Genomic DNA, 20,596 nt, shown 5'->3' on the forward strand with positions numbered 1-20,596 from the left:
ATAGCCAATCAAAACTCGCATTTAATCAGATATGTGAGGTACAGATCAGGAGAATGAATGACAAGGAACCAGCTCAGCTGCTGTTTACACGGCTGTAAAGTCAGATCAATGCTGAAGATGAAATGACAACATCCTCTTTTGCACTAGGGCAACGCACTGGGATTTTGCACTTTGTCCCAAATAAACACAGTTTATTTTCCCAAACTAATCTGTACAGATTAAGAGCACTGACAGATTTTTAAATTTTGATAAGATTTGTGTGTGCCTGATACAAGTTTATTTAGATTCCATTTGCTCACATGACAACTGGCTACATAAATGTGCATAACTTGTAGCAGAAATGTTCTTCATGAAATAAATGTTCAACTTTGCTTCCGCTACCACGTACCCCGGGAGGACCTCTGGTGAGTGCCATTACTGTCGCTGACAGTTGACGTGGATGGAGCTTCCAGTGTTCCCATATGAACACCAGCACCAGTCACGACTTCCAAGCCAGTGTGCAATTATATTTCATCCCAGTTGTTTTCCCCTCTGTTTTACCAACTCTTTTGGGTATTTAAGATCTTTCTCAGTGGGAGATACTGAGCATTGCCTATACACTCCGCTCTGGGGACGTAACACGGATTTTGCTTCCTTTATTTGCTCTGAGATGATTTCTTAATTTACTTCTTTCACCCTCTCTAGACTTACTTTTCTGTCCTATAGCCCCTCATCCTCATGCATATTTTACTGCTGCCTCATGGCTATATATATAAAGCAAAGTTCACTACTCTGCTGTTCCATTCTCTCTGCTTGCTCTTCTCTCGTGCAGTCTGCATTGACAAAATCAACATGTTCTTGAGCAGGATCCTGGGAGAAGACAGTTCATGGCGAGGTCTCCTGTCACTACCAGTGCATCTCCTGTTTCCCACTTAGCAACAGAAGGTGCTTTATTTAGCATCCCTCATTCAGGAGAACTGTAAATAGGTCACAGAAAATTGGCTTCCCACCTTGTTTCTGGGAAGTATCTTATGATCAAATAGAGAATTCAGTGCAGTTTCTTACCTCCAAGAGATACCTACTTTTTGACAGGTCCTATAAATACAGCAGAAAATACAAACAATCTTACTGAAAGAAGCCAGGTTGATTTAGCCTTTTGGGACTAATGCTCACATGAGGTACTGTACAAAAGGAATCTTTCTTTTTTTTTGTAGTGGTAGTAGGCAGCAGAAGAATGAAAGTGTCACTTCATCTGACATGCCTGGGGGTTGGAGAGTTGAGAAGAGACCTCCTTGGAGCCAGACTGTCCACTACACAAGAAAGTTAAACTCATCTCTCATTCTTCATTTTTAATTGGCATTTAAGTCTGAAAAAAATCATAGATTATCTGATGTCCCTGGCAACCAGAATCAATGCTGCAGATCACAAAACTCAAAACACTTGATCATAACTTCAATCGCTAATTCTTTGTCATCCAAGATAACTGGGATGTTGGTGAAGACAGCAGCACAATGCTGAATCCAGGACAGTACGGTGCCTCCTGCCATGTGCACTAACAAAAGGAGGTTCAAGCTGTGCTAATCTAACTGAGTGTGACATCAGGGAATGCCTGAATTTCTTGTCCACAATGCAGCTTGTTCTTCCTCTCTCTCAGTTCCCCTCTCAGGCTCTGCAGCACAACACAGCGTGCTGCTTTCCTTTGCCTCTGCAAGCCCTCCCCACCTCCTGCTCCCCTCCACACTCCTTTTCCCCTTGCTTTGGGCTCTCCAGGGAGAGAAGGAGACACGTGCTCCTTCTGGCCTGCCCTGAGCTGCCTGGGCACAAGCCAGCTCTGCTCAGGAAGCTTGGTCGCTAAGTCAGTACAGGTGTGAGCCTAAACCGTGACCTGTGGATTTATCTTATAATTCCTCTTCAGTCAGATGCTAGTGACATCTCGCTCGTGCCTCAGACATCCTCCTCCTCCATCATTAAATCCAGAAAGCTCTTGAGAACAAACCAGTGAATCAAGAAAATAGGTGCATCTCTTGTCTGAAGAAAGCAAAAAGACTTTGCGCTGCAGGCCAGCAAGTCCTTTCTCTGCTCAATAAGTCTGAAAGATAGTGCTTGTCCCTTTAGTGATCATCTCTTTGGGGTACAGACTGCACCTCCTCCCTGTCTGTGCAGCTGGGAACTCTGTACCAGGGCACTGAATCATAGTATCACTCTCTTTTCTTCTTACCTTTATGTCTAAGTGAGCCACTCTGCAATTGTGAAGATACTGCAAGGCTTCCATTGTGTCTCTTATATAGAAAGCGACTTTTTCCTCCATAAGTTCATCGTGGTTCATTAGATAATCTAAGAGACGACCGTCATCCATCCTACAAACAAATCAAACCCTGCACATGAAAGATCACATGATATCTCTAGGAACAGTTAATATTTGAAAACAAAATTGCAATGGAAACTTTGTGACCTAAAAATGGAGGAAACTAAAATGCAAGACCTGATGAGTATTTAATGGTATCTCAAGATACTGCAGGCCACGGAAGTGGTAGAATGATTAATCCTCAATTGTTATCTCCGGTCCTTGAAATATTTAGCAACAGTCTCAAAGTAAACTCATTTGCTTAAGGATGGATTCAATAGACGGAGGCAATTCCTTTGAAAACAGATCCTCTTAATTATTTGGATTCATCTATTTATTTATAGAGCTAGTTGCATAATGCAGAAAAAAAATCACTGACATTTTCAGCTGGTAATATGTTCTGTGGGAAAACTAACCCAATAAAAGTTTTCCACCTAGTTTTATTTATCCATCTAAATAAACAAGCAAATAGCCCAAATATACTTTGTTGGATATACTGTAACAAAGAAGCATTTTGGATCTCAGTTGCTATTTCTCCTTATAGGGGCAAGCATAGTTGCTACACAGCTCTTTTCACCAAGAAGCATTAGAACAATGTAGGCTTCAATCTAGCTAAAACACATTTACTTGAATTTAAAAACTGGACAAAACTGCCCAAATTCATCTGATGCTATTCAGTGCGACAAACTAACTGGTGATGCAGTTACGCAAGCTTCACCGGAGGAGAAAGCAGTTTTATTTGTCCCTCTGAATCTTATCTATCGTAAAGAAAAGGCAGTGGAAGCTCTGCAGAAAATGGGTATTGCATTTGACATCACAATCAATAAAAAACAGATGACAAAATTTTTGCTCCGCTGAAGTCAGGGTGAATTTTGTCCTTGGCTTTAACAGGGCTGTGATTCCTACCCAGACACTTGAATTCAAGCTCCACGTACTTACAGTTCCAAAACTAGGATGTAGGAAGTAGGAGACTCGTAGGTATCATGGATAGTGATGTACTGAGGATGCTGTAGGTGCTGTAACAAAGCTGCTTCGTGTGCCGCCTGCTCTTTCTTTTTCATTTTTTTACTAATGAATTTTACAGCAACGTCTTTCCGGGTGGCTTTGTGAACGCATTTCTTTACTACGGAGAATCGTCCCCTGAAAAAAACCCCAAACCACAGAATAATGAAGGAGCCTCATGAATTAATCATGCTTGGTTTTCAATGCAATAACAGACTGATTTTCAAAGTGTTATTTGATTCGGCACATTAATATTTCACAAGGAATCAGACTTACTAGTTGTTCATAACCTTTTCCAACAAAAAGCCTCCACCTCTTACCCTGGGTGTAGAGATTCTTTGGGGATTAGCAAATACTGAGAGCAAACGGTGACGCTTTGCTTTGAACAGCCAAACTGATGTCCTCTAACAATATCCCCTGGGTTCAATTTGCTGCCACTTTTACAGGTTCTATCTCTTTTTTTAGCTGTGGGTCTCCCTTCTCCAGTTGTTTTAATAGAGAGCCCAAACTTTCTCAGACAACTAAAAGAAAAGCTTTGTTAACTAATCCCTAACCTATCATTTTGTCTCACTGTTTCAGGCACACAGTAATAAATTAAGAAAAAAGCTGGTGCGAAAGTATTTAGGAAATTCATACAGACTAGTGCCTAGTACCCTTCCCAAAAGTAAAACTACTCAGTGAAATCATGTTCTGAACTTGACCTCTTATCAATACATCACGTTTCTTTCTATAGAACCAGAGAGATGCCTATCCTTTCAGCCCCAGAATTACTTGCCTCTGATCTCTGAGATGAAGAACTAACTGCATTAACCTGAATTGTTTGCGTGCCCCTTATCTGTTGTCTGCTCAGAGCACTGAGGGCTGACACCGTACGCAGCTCCTGCTTAGGCTCCTGTTCAATTGACCGTCCCAATCAGCAAAGCGCTTCAGTGTGTGACTGAAGTCAGTCACATGCCTAAGTGCGCCGGCAAACTCAGCCTTTGGGGTTAAGCATATCCAGAACCAGCAAATTGCCGTGACTTCAAAAGCTCACAGCAAATCAGATGTCAGAGGAGATACCAGCGAGAGCTAGCAGTGGCTGTCAGAGTTTTGGCTGCCTAATTGTTCATGAGTTTGCCAAGTTGCAATCTTCAGATCGCAACTGATCTTGAAAGACAGGATTTAGTTCATATTTTACTCAGTCTGTATTTTAGTCAGTACTTAATGTGCAATGGTCTTTAAAGGAGCAGCAGTTTTCAAGTTAACTACAAAAAGCAACCTAAACTTTCTTCCAAGGAAAAAAGCTCCAAGCCATTGTTCTGGTGTTTTAGTGCAGCGATAAGCATGGTTAATATTACCTCCCAATCTCATGCAGCTCTGCATAAGCGAGGTCAAAGTTTTCCTTCCATGAAATAGTGGCACCATCGGCAGCAGAGTCTTTGGGAGAACAAAGCACATTCAAGAAAGCGTAAAGGTAATGACAGTTTCATGTAGACTATAAACTGCATATTTTAAAATTATATGAGACTATATTTCTCAAACAAGCAAACATTACAGCCAGGAGTCCAGTTTCATACTGCTGAGGCACAGCTCCAATGCGTTGCACCACTACAAGCCAGAGCTCCCCAGAGGAAGGTATGGATAAGGTGGATTCAAATCTGTCCTCACAATTTAGGGCTGATAAGGGCCACACGGACAGTCTAAGGCATGTCTGTGTGTAACTGGGAGGTAGAGCTATGCCGTGTGAGCTCTTGTTTCATCCAGCACAGGTTATCCAAGCCAGTCACAGTCCTAGTTACGTACTGAAGCTACAAAAACATGGGGAACATGGGCTCTGCTTACAGCACTACCGGGGGTGAGCTGTACCCCAAATTCCTGCAGCACCATGCACTGGGGGCTCGCCTCCATCACAGCCTTCCTACGCAGGCTGCATTGCTTTGGGGGGTACATTTTCCAAGGTGACCTGCAGACCCCAGCTGGGATGGCCAGCAGAAGCCCTTGGTGGTACCAGCATTGTGGAAAGGCAGGGGACACACTGGGCAGGATGTGGAGCCTGTTGCCCAGAGATGAAGAGAAGAAATGGTCTTGGGATAGAAAGAGGGACATGCTAGGAAACTGCAGTAGCTTCTGTGATGGAGGGAGGCTGTGAGCCCTGCTGGAGGAGCAGACATGAAAAGTCTTTCTAGTGGCAGGAGCTGGCTCTGAGCATCTCCCAGGCTATTTCTTGTATTCCTACCAGGTCCAGGATCAACGTTTTTATCAGGACCCATCAAAGCACACCATACAGGTGGACACCTGCAGACACCAGCCCCTCCTCGCTGTGTCCTACTCACCGTACTCCGGAAGCCTTACAAATTCGGATGGGTCACTGGGCAAGCTGATCCCCCAGGGATTGCTGGCACTCACTCGAAACTGATACTGGCAGCCTGGGGCCAGATCCTCAATGACGAGGTACGTGTCCAAAGTTGAGGCTACCGACTGCTGCCAGACTTGCGAGCCTGCATTTTACGGAGAAAGAAAAGGAGAGCTGAAGGAAACAGTCTCAATACGTGAACTCAGAGCAGAAGCTTTCTCTACCCAACTCATGCAGTACTCTGGGAGGTTAAAACCCACTGGGTTTTCAAAAGGCAACATTACATCATACTGATGTAGTTCTGTTAAACCAGAACTGGACCATAGGAAGCTATTTTGTGTTGCAGACACTTTCCAGTCTGGCTACATGAGGGAAGAAGGAAATGTCCCTGACTTGACTGATAAACATGGAAAAATCACAGCCCAGGGACAAGTTGATCTCTCCAGCAGTGTAGCTGTGGCTGGGTACTACAAGTGATGTCTCAGGGCAGCGTGATAAGACAGGAATGGAAAGCTGATTTGATGACAGCTCTGCTGTGAGAGAATTGGTAGCAGAAATACTGAAAAAAAAAAAAAAGGACAAGGGAGTCCTAGGTGAAGTTGAGACAGGGTGTCAGAGCAATCAAAATGCTTTTGCAGATGAAGTCTTTCAGCAGATGTGGTGGCTGCACCCGGAGGTGCAGGAGGAGAACCAGCTTTCTGAGGCTTAGTATGGGCTTTTTGCAGCTGAGCAGGATTGCAGCAAAGAAATGTGTGAGACTCATGTGTTTCTGCTCCTAACAGAAACCAAACCATTGCCTAACATTCGGCATCCAAAGGAGCAATACTTTATTCATCTGCACAGTGTCACAGAACAGAAAAGGTCTCCTAGGACACTGATCCCTGTCACAGCCTATGGTTTCTTTCAAGAATATATAAATTTTTATCTTATTTTAGTAAGTTCATTATTTACCGTGGCCCATATATTTTGTGTGCGCTGTGGGCAAATTCTGATTGCCAGGTCTTGCAAGGTCAAGGTTGGTTTTACAGGGAAGAGGCAGTGATTCCTTTGGAGTGGGAGGAATGCTGAAAACTGAAAACACTGCTGCTTTTTTTTGCTGCTTGTTTTGGTGTCTGTTGTTAATAGAAGAGCTTTTATTCTTTCACAGAAATGCCAGTCACACTGAGGGCACTGTGAGGGTCAAGGCAGAGTATTTGCTAAGGGAAGGTATTAACATGATGGAGTGGTTAAGTTTGCACGTTTACTAACATGAGGTAGGATTTTTTGAAGGATGAAGGGGAAAAAAACAGAGACCACATACCTAAGGCAAGGTTTACTACCCAGGGACCCTCACACCTTTGCAGGAAGAATGCAAAAAGGGATGTGAATAATTTCAAATGCCCTTTTCAAGAGCACATGCCTGTGCTTATTGGGAAAACAGTGCATTTAATGCCTATTTAATTCTTCAGGGGAAAAGGATGGTTGGATTTAAGAACAAATGGATTTCAGAGCTGAGCTTGAAAAGTATGCAGGCACCTGCAACTCTACCCAGATCAAAAAAATAATGAGGCTGCTTTGTTTGTGCATTCCCAGGAAACATCCACCAGAAAGGATGGATACCATAGTGGCAGAATGCAAATGATGAAAGGATGCCTTAGTGTTGTTTTAGCTTTACTTTACTTGCCATAAGTGACTGGAGGGAACAGAAAGGTCTGTAATATATGAGAACTTGGACTGGATGATAGAAAGGCTTCTTGTGGCCTTAGACTCTGGGATCTGTGAGCAACAGCTAGTGGCACTCCAGTGTTGGCAAGGATGCTTTTGGGACCTGGTGTGCCATAAAGGAGACAGTTTGTTCTCATTCTCCCAGCCAGCGAGCGCAGCTCAAACCACTTACCTTCTTCTCTGTACTCCACAGTGTAGCCTGAAATGGTGCAATTGCCTGTACTGGATGGGGGTAGCCAGCGCAGGATCACAGAGGTGCAGCTTCTCTCCTGAGCAATGGGGCGATTTGGGGCAGCTGGGACGCCTTGGGAAGAGAAAACAAGCACCAAGTCTGGCATCACGTCAACGAGCGCTAATGCTTTATTCTGAAGATCAGGTGCATCAGGTACATGGTCTCACAGTACTACAGGGCAAGGGTAATATCTTCTTGCTCACGGCTGGTGGTCAACTGGACTGCAATGCCCCAGGGAGCTCCCTGTAAGACCGGCCAGGAGAATTGCCCTGCAGAGGATCTGTCTGGTGGTCAACTGGACTGCAATGCCCCAGGGAGCTCCCTGTGACACCGGCCAGGAGAATTGCCCCTTGGGTGCAGAGGATCTGTCTGAGCTCAGCTGCTGTAAAGGCAGAGGCTCTTTACCTCCCACCTTCTGCTGCTAATTTTTGCTTCAGTTCAAGACCTGATGCAAAGCCTGTGGAACTCAGGAAAAAAAATATTCTTGTGGACTTCCCCAAGTAGTGAGTGAGGTGGGGAGTCACCTTAAAGTGTCCGAAAATGACACAAGAAAGCCACTCAGAGTGCTTCTGGGTGTATGGTGCTTAGTACGTTTGACAGATTAACAAATGACCAGTAATTCTTCACTGTTTTGCTCAGTGCTCCCTTCAGCACAGGAGTAGTTAGTAGTTAGTGCAGCCACTAACTTGCTTGGATAAATTTGGGAAATTATATCTCTAGGGAAGTTTGTGAGACCAAACAAATTGACTTCTAAATGCTTGTGACACTCCTGCGTCTGTAAGTCACCAGTTAGACATTTGTCTCTGTGCCATCCCCTTCAACGCAGCAGGCACCCCTCATCTCTCATGCTAACGGATCCCTTTCTGGAGCTGGAGGTCATGAGCGTCAACTCATCGTTTCATATTCATTACAATTAGATGGGTCACTAATTACAGTGCTGAGAATTCAGACTCGGAGACATGTCTCTGAGTTGAGTCCCTGCAGAACAGTTCAACCAGGCCAAACCTTACTTGCCTCCTCCGTACCCCACAGAGACAGGAAGGCTGAAAATCGGTGCCACTGGATCCCAGGTCCCCCGGCTCCAGGCATAAACTAAAGCCCAGAGCTCCCTGTGGGCGGCCGGGACATTATGCCCCCTGGGGCCTGGCAGCCCGAGGGAGCTCAGCTTCCCCCAGCTGACCTTACCGAGCCCCTGGGAAGCAGTGCTGTGAGCAGGATGCAGGAGCTTAACCGGTGCCAAAGCATTTTCATTTCCCAGATGTGATGCTTATGATCAGACGACTTAATCAAGCGCAAAGAGTCTGTGATGCCTTCAGCCATCAGTGGGAGACTTGGCTGAGGAACAGTTGTATGATTGTAACGTCTCAATTCACCTGGCACAGCTCCATGTCTGGCTGCCTTTGCGCCGGCAATTCCTGTGTGCCCCCAGCCCCCACCAAGGGACCCCGCGCAGTGTTAAGGTCAGATGTGCTACCTTGAACTTTGACGGTTGCAGAGGTTGATGCGGTTCCGTGTTCATTGGTTGCCACGCAGGTGTAAATGCCGCTGTCCTGAGGCATCAGGTTGCAGATCTTCAAGGTGAGCTCCCCAGAGTCACTGTGGATGCAGGAAGCACCGATTATAAAACACTGCTTCACTCGCTAATGCTTTTTATCCTTGTTCCTGTCCTGCCTCATTACAAACACACATGCACACAAAACTGTTAACTCATTTGACGGAACATCCCCCCAGCAAGCTGGTATCCAAGTACAACCCCTCCATGTGTCAGGATTAGGCTGTTAATGAAACCTTCCAGCACAATGGTCCAAACTGGCTGCCAGGCAAATCTACTTGTCCTTCTCAGAGGAGGAGAGGATCACTCAAGTAGCAAGCAAAGTCCAAAAGCTGAACATTTACTCTGCCTGTCCAGAGCCGGATGCTTAGACCCCATATATCTGGAAAGATTTCCCTGGGCACGTAATTTCTGTCTCAGAAGATGCTGAGCTGCTGTGCCTCTGCAGTTAAGTCCAACACGTGCTGGACAGCTTGGGTTTCCCACAGATGCACAAGGCAGTCACACAGCGCAGGATGCCTGACATTTCTCGGAAGCTTCAGACCCCTGGAGCGTGTGCCATTGATCGAATGAGGCTGCCAGGTCCCTGGTCAGAAGGCTGGACATCTCACAACAGCTAAAGAACGCTGGTGCTGAGTTCATGAAGACTCTCAATCTTTGGGCCAATCTGAGCAGCCAAACAGCTCTCTGGAGTCTAGTGACTTTATAGCAGGTCTGTACATAGGCACTTTGGTTTGCACATTGCAGTCTTCAATATGCAATTTAAGGGAGTTGGCCTGAATTAAAGCATTTTGCTTGTGTAACTGCTTTAGCTGGGAGACCCAGCTAGGAGCCAACAATAAATTCCCTTGATGGCAAAAGTAGACTAGTTCTTGAATGCATAATCTATCGGAAACTGCAGAAGGACATGGTTGCTGGTATAACTGCCTCGACGCTGCGGCTTTTGCTGGTCTGACTATGCTGATTTAAAACAAGACAGAAATATACCCTTCCCCCGCAAACTGGACACTATGCCAGCAAGATTTGTAAGACAGCCACTGATCTGCTGGGCCTCTCCTTGGCAGGCAGTGTCTTCACTGAAAAACAAATACGAGTAACAAGACAATACAAGTGCTGATAGTGCACAGACAGCCAATGCACAGGCGAAAGACTGTGATGGAAAACAGAACCCTGTACGGAAATATCCCCCCATCCCAGCCCTAGCCAGAAGCCTGAAGATAAGGGACTAGCGATCTACTGAGTAATGGCCAAAAAGACATTTTTGGGTGCTCTGGGGCAGCTGCACAAGCCAATGGTCTCTGAAGGAAGCTCTTGATCAGATGTAATTTTTATTATGGAACATATAACATCCCTTCTCTCCTAGTGTTCATTTTTCGCTTTCAGTGACTTTGTACTCCCTGGATTCATCTCAGCCTGCAGCAGAAGCGCTGAAAAGCTCGCATGAAAGATTGCCTCCCGGAGATTTCCACTGCAGTTTGGCCCAAATCGCTTATATAAGCTGCAGATGAGCATCCAGCAGCAGGCAGTTACCTGACCTGAATTCAACTCCAGATCTTTTTGGACTTTCCCAGTGCTTGTTGTAAAGATGGTTTTTCCCCCAACCTAGCCAGGCTGGAAACATCACAACAAGCATCTTTCTGTCCAAGCACAGCCAGATGTAGCCTTCCCAGGAGCACGTGTAGGTTTTTTAGGAACAGCTGAGGAAAGGCTCAGGAAAACTGCAGGAGTTACCACCTCTGCCCATGAAATAAGAAAACACCCAATGAGATATGGGTGTTGCAAGCTGGGGAGGGTTTGCTCTGCTCGGCTCCTGTTCCTACCAAAGATGAGCACGGCATCAAACTCAAGCAGAGAAGCCCCAGCAACGCAGAGGCAATATTAGCCAAACTAATATGTCGGAAACATGAGTTGCTTCTGGCTTGCAGCTGGCTCAGGAGGTCAATCAGAGCAAACTCATGTCTGCCAGTGACACGCTCTGTGGATATACCCTACATCAACTTGGGAAACTGTAGAGCTACCTGAGCCCCAAAATCTGACCCTTTCTAGCTGACGTGGGGTGCAGTGATGTGCCAATACACCATGCCAGCCTCGATTAACTGCATTTCTGAGGAGCCTTGTAGCCTGGCTGGTTCCGTATTTGAGGGCAACATGACCATCATGACCACCTATGCTGGGATCCAAAGGCAGGACCTTACCAGGATGACACGGTGTAAGTGGCTGTGCTGTTGTCATTGTCAAGAATGTTTTGATCCGGTCCTTTCCAGGTTATAGTTGGTTTGGGCCGTCCACAGACTTTGCACTGCAGCATCACTGTGTCACCGAGCAGGCAGGTGATGTCCACTAACGGCACAAGAAACTCTGGAGCCACTGGAAGAAAACATGGGGACAGACACATGACACCTTCTTTTAATCTACAGGTGAGGATGTTTCCCCACAGAAGTCTAGAGAATACATTATAGGACCAACTATGGGATCTGGGTCCCAAACAGCTGAGGGTCCTGGGATTATGTTACCAAAATTCCCCCATTACTAAAAGCCAGCTGTTGACAGCTCAGCAAAGGAGGTAGTGGGGACTGTCCACCCCCCAGGCCTGCGCTCTGGCAGGAGGGTGAGACTTCATGAAGGCAGGTTCGGGGGGTTCAGCCTCGCCTGCGGTCCTCAGGCTGTCTGAGCCGAGCAGCCAGCAGGAAGACCGCTTTCCCTGGGGACTGAGTAGTGGAGATCTGCCTTTGCTGTAACGCTGGTGGGTGCAGAGCTGTTGCACCGGGGTAAGTCACAGCTGCTGGCCTCCCCCTCTGTGCCACTCACTGCACAGCTGTCCTTAACTCACCTTCTTGAATGAAATTGGGGTTGATTATCTGAAAGATACAAAGAAATAAAAGCATTTATTTTTATGGGCAGTGACAGAGAGACATCTGGTTTCACAAGGTACTGTGGTGAACCTGACCAGAACTGCAGAAGCACCGACCAGTGGCTACAAGCAACCAAACAACTGGCAGATGCAGCAAGCTCTAGTGACAACTGATCAAGCCTGTGCACAGCTGGGAAAGTAAACGAAAGCTATGGCTTCTTGAACTCCAATAAAGCATCACAGGTACCAGGCGCAACACTGAGGCTGAGGAGGGTGGACTCTTTGCTTGGTGTGACAATGCTCAAGCCATTAACTCTTCTTCCCGGAGGTGGTTTGTGTCCCCCTGTGCACGGCTCCAGACCCACATCACACAGCACCTGCAGTCACCGCACACCTGGGGCATCTCACCAGCACTCTGGCCACTAACCAGCTTTGGGGGGGATGTCTTTTAACTTCTGCTTAGCTTCAGGGAAAAAAGGTAAAGCGCTAAAACATAAAAAACTGCGTTCTTTTCACCTATCGACAAGTATCAGTCCTGCAACAACTCTTGGTCTATCACAATGAGTAAAATTTCACTCATTTCATTGGACTGCTGGAAACTTTCCAACTTGAAACTAGGTTTGGATAACTGAGAGTTATTTTATCTAACTAGTTTATTGATCAAGTTAGCAAAGACTTGAAAAACTACTGTCTCTCCCTGGCCTATATATGCCAATTCCCTCACGTAACCCTGGAAGCAAAGTTGGGAATAGCAAAGATGCCAATAACTTCTCACATGTGGCATCAACCCTAACTACACACTGGTGTACGATAGTATAGAGGTTTTAGCCTCATTAACCGTTTCAATATTCTCATAAGGCCTTGTTATCCAAGTTCAAGCTAATAGTTTGATATCAAGCACCATAAACACCAGTGTGGTTTATCTCGCCTTAAATATCTTTGTTACTATCTATTTCGGAGCTATTTTGGAAGATGCCAATGGAGAAGTGACCTAATTCGTGGTCTGCCAAAGCTGATTGGAGTTTCTGCAGTGGCTCAGAAACCAGGCCATGAAGTAGAAGCAATAACCCTTCAAAATAACATAGCTACATCTTCAAGATTTATATTTATATTTTGGCTTTATAAATAGTTTTCCAAGGTGAACGGCTCAGGGTGCCATTCAAGGAGGCACTGGAGCATATTCAAGTTCAGTTTGGTTTTATAACCCTTCTTCATAGGCCCAGGCAAACCTCTGGTACCCGCACTGAGACCTCGGGATCTGCTTTCTCCTGTCACCACCAGAAAGCCCAAATGGACCAGGCATAATGTGGACTCGCAACTCACAAAGGTTCATTTTTTCCCCATAGAAACACATCTTACATCAACAAATCCCTCACTATCTGAGACTGAGACTAGCCTTTGTCCTAGCAACAGGCAAAATTTGATCCTTTGGAACACATGTACAGAGAACACAACATCCACGGTACAGCTGAAACAACCGGTCAATGCCAGTGCTTTACACTCTGTGCTCCAGAAACGAGTAGGGGCTGCTGCTTGTGGGCAAAGCAGGTTTCAGCTCCTACCACATAGTCAGTCCTAAAAGTCTGTACCTGGTGGGCAAAAGTGTGATGGTTTGGACTCTCAGATGCTCCCAAGACTGCTGAAATTTCAAACGTTTCACTCCCAGCATGCTGAAAGGAGCCAATCTCTGCCTACATCCTGGAGAGGACACTTCGAGGACTATTAGTATATTTAGGGCTGCTTTTTTTTTTTAAAGCCATGTTGGGAGGCACCTCTGTGGTGAGGAGGGGGCAGGAGATTGTGCCACCCCTGCAATGGGATCACAGAATGGTAGGGTTGTAAGAGACCTCTGGAGATCATCTAGTCCAACCCCCCTGCCAGAGCAGGGTCACCCAGCGCAGGTTGCACAGGAACGTGTGCATCCAGGTGGGTTTTGAATGTCTCCATAGAAGGAGACTCCACCACCTCTCTGGGCAGCCTGTTCCAGTGCTCTGCCACCCCCAAAGTAAAGAAGTTCCTCCTCACGTTGAGATGGAACTTCCTATGCTCAAGTTTGTGCCCATTACCTCTTGTCCTGTCCCCGGGCACCACTGAAAAGAGCCTGGCCCCATCCTCCTGACACCCACCCTTTAAGTATTTATAAGCATTGATAAGATCCCCCCTCAGCCATCTTTCTTCCAGACTGAAGTGACCCAAATCCTTCAGCCTTTCTTCATAAGAGAGGTGTTCCAGTCCCCTCATCATCTGGCTTGGCTCGGCAGCCAAGAGCCTGAGTGGGTGAGGGAGCCAGCAGGGCTCTTTGGGTCCTGTGTCAGGTCTTCCTCCTCTGGCTGCACCTCCTGGCCCTGGTTTCACTTGGGAAGCAGAAAGCCCCATCTGAAGTGTGCAGCTGGGCACTGACACCAGGATGTGGACCTCTGGCCAGCCACCCCAGGAGCCTCCGAGAAGGTGAGGTGCTCAGAGGCAGCAATGACTGCTCCACAGGGTCCAGGACCCACATAGGGGCCCCCTGGACCCACGGGCAAGAAGAAATCAGGGCACAAGAGGGCACCGGATGAAGAAGAACATCTTCTCTCCCACCTGTGCATGTGGAAAATGAGAGATGGACCTTCGTGATTGAGTTGTATCGCTCACACAACACAGCAAGGGAAGAACAAGCTGTTCTGTGGATAATCGTTGCTTGCCACTTTTCCCTCAGAGAGACCATCTACTTATCAGCTGAGTAACCCCAGGCATCAGCTCATTTGCACATACATCTTCATTTTTGAAGCTTTTGGTGTAAGTGGAATACACATCTATCCTCTGAAGCTCTCCCCTTCCTTCCCTGCAGCATGCACTAAATTCCCCTATTATTCACTGATTTCCATCCTTGCAGGATTAGAGATCAGAAGATAGAGATGCTCTTAACACTTTATATTAATTTTATAACTCTAAAGGATTCATTAGAAGATGCAGCTACGATGATGAATGTAATGGATCTATAAATAAATAATACTACATTTCTAATGACTTGCACGGCACAATCACTTATAATGATTGCCTTACCGATGTTTTTTCTCCCTTGCCTCACCATGGGAATATCAGAAAGAAAATTACTGCTGCTAGGTAATATTGGAAGAGTCTACAGGTAAAATTTACATTTCCTCTGCTAAAACTTCATCTGTTAATTAATAAAATGTTACCTAACACCATCCCCACAGCCACATCGCAGCTTTTGCCTGCTGTAAGCTTAGACAAAAATAAAAGCCTGTTTGCAAGAGAATACTTAAGTGCTAACAAAGTGATTTAATACATCACTTAATTAGGGAACAGGATTTGGTCTGCTTTGAAGAAGGGGGGTCTAATGATGGGATGAGAAGGGCAGAAATAGGAAAGCAAAGGTTCACAGTCAGATCCGTGGCCAGAAGCCAGCTCTGCTGGCTCACGCGTCCGCTCCCAGGCCCCGGGGTTCGCTGTCTCCCTCGGCAGGCCAGCCGGGTTTCAGGGCTATGGGTGGACGGCAGGAGATGACAGACTCCACAGAGTCCTTCTAGATTAAGTGCAAGACCTTTGGAGATGATTTCTTCATTTGCCACACAGGTTTTTAATCCCCGTGGGGGGAGAGGAGGGCTCCAGAGCATGGTCCCACTGCCCTAGGAGGACAGGAGCTCATGTTCCGCTTGTCCGCACAGTCTCCTGCTGGGGCCGGGGCTGGATTCCCTTACGGATGGACTTGCCAAGCACCTCCCAGAGCCTTTTAAAAATGATGGTGTGTGCAAAAAGCTGGAAAAGCGTCAAGATCCATGCAAGTAACTGTTCCCGCTTCTCTTCCTCCTTCTCGGGGCTTTTACAGAGAGATGAAAGCCAGGCTGCCTTGCTCCAAAGGGCAGAAATCCCTGCCAGCGAGGGGCCTGGGGCGGGCTGCTGGTGAGCAGGGTGAGGTGCTGGGCGCTGAAATGGGGATTATGGGCAGGTGGGTGCAGCTCCCCCACGGTTGATGAGGAGGAGGAGGTGAAAGACCACCCTTTCCAGCTTGTTTTCCCCCTTTTTAAAGCTCCTGCTCACCCTAGGGATCTCCCACACAAGCCGAAGGGCAGCGGTGGAGTTTGCAGGGGTGATGCAGGAGCCCCAGCTTCAGTGCATCACTCCCTCAGGGAACGCTCTGCACTGCTTTGGGATTACCAGGTGGAAAAAAGCCCTGCTGGTTACACGGCTTTTGCGGGGTTTTACTGAAAAGCAACGTGAGGATCAGCCCTGAAACCCCGCTCAGTCGTTGCGGTTTGAAGGAGGGTCTCTCAGCCCAGCCCTCAGCCAAGCATCCCTCGCCGCGGCGGCCATGAGCCAGGGAAGGCGACCCAGGGCCTCGCGCTGACAAGGGCTCCCTGAAGAAATCCCCGCAAACACCTCCTGCACCAGGGTGGCCGCCAGCCTGGCCTGCGAGCCAACAAACTCATGGAGGGGGGAGCTGCCCAATGCCAAAACCTCACACCATCTTCAGCGTCGATCCACGCAAACCCTAAGGGACGAAACCGAAACTCAGCCGGCAATGCTCTCACTCCCCAGGTGAGACACACAGGGGGCTCTTTCTTCTAGGAACATAAATATAGTTGAATTGAGATAGATTTTTTTTTTTCTTTTTCCTATTGGATGAAATACCTGTAGTGTGGTCCAGGGTGGGCGAAAACTTGTAACACTCCCCCCGTGGCCAGGAGAGTGTCTGTTGCTGATACGATGACAGCTAAAAATGGGAACCCCGCACAAGGTGACAAAGGCAGCCCATGAAACGGCCTCTGCTCGAGTGATGTGGGGTCTGGCGCTGACACAGAACCGGAGGGAGGGGGATGAGATAAAGGAATGAGAGGACAGGTCAGGGTTATTCAATAAAAAAGCCAGAAATAGACCTTGTTTCTCTCTTCTCCAGCCTCCATTATTTCAGGGATCATGCCAAGAAAGGCACATGAGGCAGGTACTGGAATGCCTTTGGGGACCTGCAGGGATCTAAGTGATTGAGATCTGAGTGATTTAACTTAGTGTAACAGTCAGGCTTTAGAAAAGCAGCACAGATGCTGCATCCAACAGCTCATTATTTTGCAGTACTGGGCCACGTTTCTCCTGGTTTGTCACTCTTGTGTTACAAAGATAGAAAGGCATCTGCTGCAGCAGCAGCGACGTCCACTTGCAAAGTGACTCCAACTGCCCTAATTCTTAGCGAGACCTTATCTTTCATTTGTACACACTCGCTGTGTCTGCTGGGGAGCGGGAAACCGTTCTGCACTGCCAACGGCCAGCCCTGAGACGCTCTGCACGCGCAGCCCCGCTGCCTGCCAGGGCTCCTCGCTCTCGCCTGGGCCAGGGTTTGCTTCTCCATCGCTGTGCCCAACTCGCTTCCCTGCAGGAGGCGTGAGCCCAGCCCAGACACACACGGTGCACAGAAGGGCCCAGTGGATGCCCAGCGATTTCCAATGCCACATTTTCAGTCCCGTTTTAAGGGAGTGCATCAAAAACAGTAGGGAGAATATTCTTCTTCCCCTAGGCTGCAAACCCAGCCCTCTGTAATAAAATCCGTGCTTTATTTAGACAGTAGAGGGCATGTTTACTCCAAGACAAGCAGCTCAGCACTTTGTAAACACTTCATGGCACTTGTTGTTCACCCAGTTAAAATAAAATATTGACGCATTTGCACATGCTGGTAGCAGAGTCGGCAGCATGCTCCTTGCTCCCTCACTCAAAAAAAAAAAAAAAGAAAAATACCGATTCTCAGAAAAAAAATGAAATGACTTACAGAGGAATTAAGCCAACTGATTTGTAGGGAAAGATCTATCAATCCATCTCTAAGTCAACTTTTACTTTGAGACTTTTGGGGGGACAAGCTCTCAGTGTCACCAGCCTTCCCTCTCCAGAAAAAGAAACATATTAACATGAAAAATTTCGTCATAAAAGAAGCAAATAAGGATCCTAGATGGATGCTACCAAAGGGAAAATATAATTTAAAACGGGAGAACGGTATCTGATGAAATGTTCCCCGGCATCAGCCTTTTGGTGGGGATGGGGGATGATACCTTCTGGCGCCCCGCATGGATGGCCTCAGCTGCCTTTGAGACGGATGGAGAAGCCACAAGGGATGCTGACTGTCGTGCATGAATCCGTGCAAAGCAGAAGTCCTCTTCCACTTGTCACGCTCTTGCTGCGAGGCCCTAATGGGGTGCTTCAATGGCTGTAGCTGCGGGATGTCTCCAGGCGCTGTGTTGCAGGACTCTACCTGCTTCCTGCAGACGAAGTAGGTCACTTCTTCTCCTTCCCAAAGCTAAACCACTGCTCCTGCGCTGCCAGCTCAGGCAACGTCACACCTGATGAGCCACCTTCATGGCTGGTCTCAGCAACCCCTGCCCACTGCGGGCAGCAGGACAGCGGTGTCACCCATGGAGGCCACCCCAGGCAAACATGGGAGGTTCTCAGGATTGTACTCGTTCATACTGTGGTAACAGGCCAGGAAAGGCTTTCTTACCAGTATTGTACGAGATCTCGCCAAAAGAGTGTGTTAGATCTGCTCTGGAGAAGGACAATTCAAGGCAGGGGGTGAAGGAATTTGCTTAAAGCACTTGGGAATTCTTGGCCTGAGCTGAGTGTTGACTTAGAGCCAGTGCTGTATCCACCAAACCATTACTTACTCAACCACTTGGACTGTGGGGGTGCTAACACAATATTCTTCCCTGCAGGATATTTCCTAGTGCTTATCTTGCTCTAAGTGTCTCTGAGTAGTTCTTAACACGCTAAAATGTCATAACTGAACAAAACAGATTATGAAGCCCAATTTAAGTACCTCGGCAACAGCCCAGCTCACTAATCTAATGATGGCACTTCCGCTGACTTGGGGTGGGCCTGGACTTCATCTCTCCTTCGCACGGCTAAGAAAGTGGAACAAACGCTAGACACGCGGTGACAACTGTGTGTTGGTCAGGAGTACTTGTAACACACTGCAGTTGGAGTCACGCTGTGCCAAACAAGATGTCTGGAGCCATCTCAGATCCCTACATGTGAGGTCCACCCCAAAGCCTGAAGAGCTGCTGCTGAATTTAGTGAGGTTTAGATCAGTGAGGTCTTCTGACTGCTGGAAGGGCATTCACTCAGACAAGAGCGGTAGCCCGATGGGATCTGCGCAGTTGACTTACGACCCCTTCAGCAATATCGAAACCCCACAAGATGTTACGACAGAGACTTGTAGGACAATTAGTTGTGTCATTGTCCAGGACCCCAGACTTGGGTGTGGATGATATTTACTGATTCACACGGGCATACACCTTCTTCCCAGAAGTGGAGTTGCCCGTCCCTGTGCAATTAGCTACAGACATGTGGAAAGGGAGTCATCGATCTTCCTTAAATATAGGTTACTCCTATCCCTCACGTGGCTACACATGCTCTCTAAGTGCCTGCTTCTACCCTCACGTGCCAAACGAACAGGTGACTTTGCACCTTCTGTTTTGTGAAACAACAGCACAAAGCAGAAAACCAGGGGGAAAAAAAATATCAAATTTCATTTCCATCCTTATGCACTTTCATTACATATTAATAAACAAAGAGAAAAGAAACATCCAGCAGAAGGTATTATTTCTAGTCAAAGTTACAATGAATGGAAAGTTCTCCAGGGCCAGCACGTCCCTGTGTGGGCAAAACCACAGTAATGGCATTTTAGCTCTTTTAAACAGTCACCCAGAATTTCAGTTTCCTGCTCTCACTATATATGTTTTCCACAACTCTTCCTGTCTATGTTTCCTATGTTTCCCCTTGAAACAAAGGCAAAGTGCTTCGGAAATCTGGATTCTCCTGAACAGATATGTGATAATTGATAAACAGCAAGCAAAGCTAGATCTGAAAGACCACACGGGATTTCATGGATGCAACAACCAGCTTACCGATGACTTGTGCGGTGAGTAGGCTGGAGGTAAATTGTCCCGACATTTCCAAGTAATTAATACTGCCGCTTTGCATTTCGAGACTGCTCTCTCTATTCCAGCACCGGGTGCATGTTCTCATGCACGATGGGAGGAAGAGGGATGTCAGGAGTGACAGTCCTATAAGAGAAGCCAGGTGACTTCCCTGTTATTACCTGGCTGTAATTATAGCCACAGACGACTCCGCCTTAACAACACAGGTGAGGCATCATCACCTCTAAATGTTGATGGCCAGGTCACAGCTCTCCTACCAGCACTCCCAGGGCCTATAAAATCCATCATGAGCTGAGTTATGGGTGAGGGCAAGGTTTTCCTCCTCCTTGGGTGGCTACTTGTCCTGCCCCCAGCTCACTTGGGAGCTCACCAGTGGCCCTGGTGGGATGTGCCGTGTGGAGTAGGGAAAGGAAAACCAGGTGAGATGCTGATTTTCACCGCACAGACAGGTTGGGGCAGAGGGGTAGCGCAGCTGTTTAGCAATTATTTAAGCCTAGGGCACAATGCCTGAAGACCTGAGAAAGCCCTCAGCTAGGCTCTGGCGGTGGAAGTACCTTGCCTTGCCTCCGTTTTAATGAGAAAAGACGTTAGCTCTCAAGGCCTTAATACAGTTAATTTCTCATAACACGTTTGAAAAGGAGCACTAAAACACTCATAATGAAGGGAAAGAGAGAACAA

General features: G+C 47.1%; 1 protein-coding gene across 10 annotated transcripts in view; it reads right to left on the reverse strand.

The window, feature by feature from the left end:
• KALRN (kalirin RhoGEF kinase) overlaps nucleotides 1–20,596 on the reverse strand; it is a 527,586-nt gene that overhangs the window by 5,489 nt on the left and 501,501 nt on the right. For all 10 annotated transcript variants that reach the window (XM_063341757.1, XM_063341758.1, XM_063341761.1 and 7 more), the window contains 8 exons: nucleotides 11,976–12,003; nucleotides 11,341–11,512; nucleotides 9,068–9,189; nucleotides 7,534–7,665; nucleotides 5,638–5,802; nucleotides 4,663–4,741; nucleotides 3,263–3,463; nucleotides 2,198–2,336 (listed from right to left, as the gene is read on the reverse strand). In XM_063341757.1, coding sequence (XP_063197827.1) covers nucleotides 2,198–2,336; nucleotides 3,263–3,463; nucleotides 4,663–4,741; nucleotides 5,638–5,802; nucleotides 7,534–7,665; nucleotides 9,068–9,189; nucleotides 11,341–11,512; nucleotides 11,976–12,003 — 1,038 coding nt within the window. The remainder of the gene's footprint in view (nucleotides 1–2,197; nucleotides 2,337–3,262; nucleotides 3,464–4,662; nucleotides 4,742–5,637; nucleotides 5,803–7,533; nucleotides 7,666–9,067; nucleotides 9,190–11,340; nucleotides 11,513–11,975; nucleotides 12,004–20,596) is intronic.

This window comes from Chroicocephalus ridibundus, chromosome 7 (assembly GCF_963924245.1).
Source record: "Chroicocephalus ridibundus chromosome 7, bChrRid1.1, whole genome shotgun sequence".
In the NCBI taxonomy this organism is placed as follows: domain Eukaryota; kingdom Metazoa; phylum Chordata; class Aves; order Charadriiformes; family Laridae; genus Chroicocephalus; species Chroicocephalus ridibundus.